Source organism: Limanda limanda, chromosome 3, assembly GCF_963576545.1.
Source record: "Limanda limanda chromosome 3, fLimLim1.1, whole genome shotgun sequence".
NCBI classification, from domain to species: Eukaryota; Metazoa; Chordata; class Actinopteri; order Pleuronectiformes; family Pleuronectidae; genus Limanda; species Limanda limanda.
In genome coordinates this window covers 862,501-867,896 of record NC_083638.1, presented here as the reverse complement: position 1 = coordinate 867,896, position 5,396 = coordinate 862,501, and the positions used below count along the sequence as shown (strand labels likewise).

The window sequence follows — 5,396 nt, the reverse complement described above, 5'->3', positions numbered from 1 at the left end:
CATAGGAATGTCAAAGAGAATACTTCAGCTGAGTTTTTTCCTTCATTTGCTAAAGAAGTGCGCTAAGATCCAAACATCTGTGTGCTAGTTTCTGCATAGTTGTAGAGTCGGACACGTGAAGAAGATGAAGACTCGTCTGTTGGGACAGGACGTCCTGATGTTGTCTTCATCAGGACGTCCTGATGTTGTCTTCATCAGGACGTCCTGATGTTGTCTTCATCAGGACGTCCTGATGTTGTCTTCATCAGGACGTCCTGATGTTGTCTTCATCAGGACGTCCTGATGGTGTCTCCAACCAGGACGTCCTGATGGTGTCTCCACCAGGACGTCCTGATGAGTGTCTCCACCAGGACGTCCTGATGAAGACACTCATCAGGACGTCCTGGTGGAGACACTCATCAGGACGTCCTGGTCCCACACGCAGACTGACAGGAGGACGGCAGGGACACGCCCAGGGGGCGTGTTCATGCAGCACAGCCGAGCGCCGGCTGTGAAACACAGCGACCACGACGCCGGGCGAGTCGCACGCTGCACGCCAGCTGACCTCTGACCTGCCGCCGCGAAAAAAACATAAGCTTCAAAGAGGAAAAAGATTCTACGTGTCACTAGCGTCATATTCACATCAATCAGATCCATGAAGCTACCGGAGCACACGTGTCTACACTGTGCCCATACATCCACGAGCTTCCAAACAGTACATTGCACTAAAGAGGGGGGGGGGGGGGGGGGGGGGGGGCTTGTATATAGGGAAACACTGAGGAGCAACTCGGATGTGCTTTAGTCATATATACCTAATATCAGATATGATACGAGAACAAAGTGGAGCAGAAAGGAAACGAATCACATTCAAATATTAAGACATTTTGTGACGAGTCAGCGTTTCTACTGTAAATCTAAAGTGAGATGAGATGCTCTGCTGGGGGGGGGGGGGCCACCCCACGCGGTTACTTCTTCTTATACTGGGATATACCTAGGGCGGGGGGGGGGGGGGGGGGGGGGGGGGCAGGTGCAGAGCGGGGGGAGGAGCCACAGCGAAGAGGCTGCGACCCGGACTCCACGACTCACGGTGCGCCAAGGCAGTCTATTCTCTGAGGGGGGGGGGGGGGGGGGGGGTCAGGAGCTGGGTAGGGGAGGGGGCGGGGGGGGGAAGGGGAGGGGCTAGATGTTCTGACAGCACTGCATCTTTGGTTTGTTCTCGGTCGGCTGCACCTGGATGTTCACCACGTTGTTGCTCGGGGACATGTCGCTCTCCTGCCGCTCGGACATCTGCTTCTGAGACACGATCCTGTAGATCTCTGAGGGGGGGGGGGAGAGGGGAGAGGGGGGGGGAGGTTACCTGAGGCACTGCTCAGTGTGTGTGTGTGTGTGTGTGTGTGTGTGTGTGTGATGAGACTCTGCTCCTCTCTCACTTCCTTCGATCTACAGAGAAACTCTACGAGCAGTGAGTGAAGCTCCTGGTCACCATGACAACCGTCCTCATGGCGACCAGCTGTCCAGACCACATGATGTCATGAAGTTCGGCGACCTGACCTGACCTCTGTGACGAGCCTCGTTCAAACAGCAGCTTGGAGCATCGACCACCAGTGATGCCGGTAACGCGTTACTCTAACCCCACCCCTTTTTTCAGTAACGAGTAATCTAACGCGTTACTCTAACCCCACCCCTTTTTTCAGTAACGAGTAATCTAACGCGTTACTATTTCCAAACCAGTAATCAGATTAAAGTTACTCCTCCAAGTCACTGTGCGTTACTATTTTGTCTACTTTGTTACTTTTATTATCATCTTCCGTCACTCGCACACATCAACAACCCTTCACTTCCTCATTGCCCCCCCCAACCCCCGAACCAACCAGCCAATGAGGGCCTGACATTCCCAACAACCCCATCCTATTGGTCCAAACAGTCACATGTCCCACCCCGACCCCTTCACTGACCCTCAGGATATCGGAACACTCCTTCAACACACTTTACTGAACATACGTCAAATCCAAACATAAACATAAACCCAGTCCGGTACAATATATTTGATTTTCTTCTTGCGTCTCTGGGAGTGAAGTCATGAAGCCTATGAGACAATTAAGTTGAATCGTCCTCGTTTCGTGACATAATAAACAAGATCCTACGACTGTCACTGCTGCCTCACAGAACAGCTGTTTGTAAAACCACTCCTTGCTTCTCTAATGCTGTGAACAACAGGAACAATGTTCACAAAACATGTTGAAAAGTTACATTTATAAACAATGTAGATCAGAAGTATTAAGTTTTACCATTACAGTGTTAACAGTTAAATATGTCAGGTCAAGAAAGACTGTCTTTATTTTATTTTTTATAAAAACAAGTATTTATGTTAAGTCAAGTCAAGAAAGACTGTCTTTATTTTATTTTTATAAAAACATGTATTTTTTCAGGAAATAGTTTTTAAGTTCAACTTAAAATGTCATGAGATACATTATACGTTGTTGTTGTGAACGTTACTGTTAAAAATTCACCTCTAATAAAGTGAGTGTTGGCAAAACCGGTTGTGATTTTTATGTTGAGGCGGCGGGGGTGTTGTTAGCAGCTGCTGAATGTAACTAATAAAGTAACTTGTAATCTAACTTAGTTACTTTTAAAATCAAGTAATCTGTAAAGTAACTAAGTTACTTTTTCAAAGTAACTGTGGCAACACTGTCGACAACACAACGGAAACAAGACGCTTCCTCAATAAATGTCAAGTGTGTTGGCACCGGTGACTACACACAGACAGACACACACACACACAGACAGACACACACACACACACACACACACACACAGACAGACACACACACACACACAGAGACACACACACAGACACACACCTGTCAGGATGGTCTGGAAGGCCGTCTCTACGTTGGTGGAGTCCAGAGCCGACGTCTCCAGGAAGGACAAACCGTTCTTCTCTGCAGGACAAGGGGACAACAGGTCAACATTCAGCAGCTGCTCACGCTCCACTCGTTAGCCTGATCCCTCTCACTGCATTACAGGATAATCATAACCAATACAGTGGGGTCCAGTCGTGTGATAATCAGACAATTCATAAATCCTCACCTAGAAAAATTAGTAAAAGTTGTTTGAAACCGTTATAATCATTTCAGAGGAAGATCGAAAACTCTTGTCTTATTGATTATTGATTAGTTTCTTTGTCTCATTTAATTAATGTTTAGAAACACTTTGTGGTTTTTTACAGATACTGAAAATATGATGCTTTGTGTTTTTGTTATGATCTTTGTCCAAAGACTTTCTGGTGAATTGAAGAGCTAGCTTTGGGGGGGGGGGTGTTACCAGCGAACGCCCGGGCCTCGTCAGTGGGAACCGCCCGCAGGTGGCGCAGGTCGCTCTTGTTCCCGACCAGCATGATGACGATGTTGCTGTCGGCGTGATCCCTCAGCTCCTTCAGCCAGCGCTCCACGTTCTCGTAGGTCAGGTGTTTGGCGATGTCGTAGACGAGCAGAGCGCCCACCGCACCGCGGTAGTACCTGGGGGGGGGGGGGGGGGAGACACGTTCATAACTGAGCTGGATCTGACAGGGACGGTTCATATTAATAACACAACGACACAGATATGGATTCAGACCTGTGTGTGTGTGTGTGTCCAGATTAGGGTTGCAAAATTCCAGGAATATTCAAAGTTGGAAACTTTCCATGGGAATTAACGGGAATAAAGTGGAAATGTTGTGGGTAATTTATACTAACTGTATTGACCTTGTCATATACAGACATAAATATAAACATTTTGTTGTGTCATAGGCTGATTTGAGCCCTGAGGAAACTTTGGGCACTTGACTATATGCTTCTGCATCGTTGTGTCATTCTTAACATAGGTCTTTGCACAGTATTTGCAAATGTACACAGCCTTTCCTTCTACATTGGATGAGGTGAAATGTCTCCACACATGAGAGAGTGCACGTGGCATTGTTCTGTAGAATAAGATGAGAAAAAAGTTTGTAAAAAAACACTAATGCAATGCCAGAGATATAAATAGTTAGACAAACAATTGGAATCGTCTGTAAACATATTTTACAATTGATGGATAAATGAATGGAAATAGTCTAGATGAACAGATGAGCAATCCTCAATCAGCATGCTAATATATTTTCCCAGTAATATCATGGAAACTTACCTGACTAGTCCTTCACTCTACAGCAGGCCTCAGTAGCCCTGCTGTAGAGTGAAGCATGCTGGGAGTTATCTGTGCATGTGATGGAAGAATGACCAGTGGAGGCTTGAAACTCAACGTTCCATACATCTTTAAAATAGAGTTCTGAATCATGTTTTTATTGCTCAGCGTTTAATTTGCATATTTTTTTTTTTCAAAATTCCCGAGCTTAATATTCCCGTGGAAAGTTTCAGGAAACTCTCCGCCCCTTTGCAACCCTAGTCCTGCCCCCCCCCGGCCGTCTCCTGGGTACTCACGCTGAGGTGATGGCCCGGTAGCGCTCCTGTCCGGCCGTGTCCCAGATCTGAGCCTTCACCGTCTTGCCGTCCACTTGGATGCTGCGCGTGGCGAACTCCACGCCGATGGTGCTCTTGCTCTCCAGGTTGAACTCGTTGCGGGTGAAGCGGGACAGCAGGTTGCTCTTCCCCACGCCAGAGTCCCCGATGAGGACCACTGGAGGACGCCAGGGACAAACACGTGGTTAGGACTTATAGCTTTTATACACGTTACAGAGGGAACAATACTGATCTTTAGTTTGATCTTTATATTATAACAGTGTTATAACAGATGTCACACGGATCAGACATGTATGTTATTACACTTTATGTCTCGAGCATCTCTCTGCTGCTCATCAACAAACCTGCCGGGCATAGTTATTATAAATCAGGTGAAATACTTGAATTATCGCTAACAAATTAATAATTTAACTTTTTAGTCATCAAACAAACTGAGGAGTGTTTTCAGATTTTGTTGAATTTTCACATAAAACTGAGAATCTTTGGGACTAAGAGACGAACTACAGAACAAACTTCGCCAATGTTCAGGAAACTGATGAACTGTTATTTTTCACTGTTTTCAGTCTTTAGGAAATATATATATATTTTTTTAGATTTCAGCCTCTTCAAAAACAAATGACAGATTTAAGTTTAAGTTAATTTATTTCAGACTCAAGGATTAATCAATAAAGTGTTTCATGCAAAGACAGAAGTCATCTCTGATTATAAGCAGTTATTTGATTGATATATTGTGAATTAAAGCCTTGTATCTTTATGAATGGATTATTAATCCGTCCATCATCTGCCTGCTGCACCAGGTCACCTGATCAGACGGATGTTTGTTATGAGGATGATTAATATTCTTACTTTTACATTGAAATGACTCAAACTAACTTCTTCATGTCTGTTGCTGAGCCGGTTCAGACTGGACAGAACCAGATGTTC

At 45.5% G+C, this 5,396-nt stretch overlaps 1 protein-coding gene across 1 annotated transcript in view; it reads right to left on the bottom strand.

The window, feature by feature from the left end:
* Positions 1-1,148: 1,148 nt before the first annotated feature.
* Positions 1,149-5,396, bottom strand: part of rab11a (RAB11a, member RAS oncogene family) — a 5,028-nt gene continuing 780 nt past the window's right edge. Inside the window, exons 2-5 of the mRNA XM_061067979.1 lie at positions 4,434-4,629; positions 3,304-3,497; positions 2,841-2,921; positions 1,149-1,295 (exon numbers count right to left, since the gene is read on the bottom strand). Of these exons, the coding sequence (XP_060923962.1) occupies positions 1,159-1,295; positions 2,841-2,921; positions 3,304-3,497; positions 4,434-4,629 (608 nt within the window). The 3' untranslated portion in view covers positions 1,149-1,158. The remainder of the gene's footprint in view (positions 1,296-2,840; positions 2,922-3,303; positions 3,498-4,433; positions 4,630-5,396) is intronic.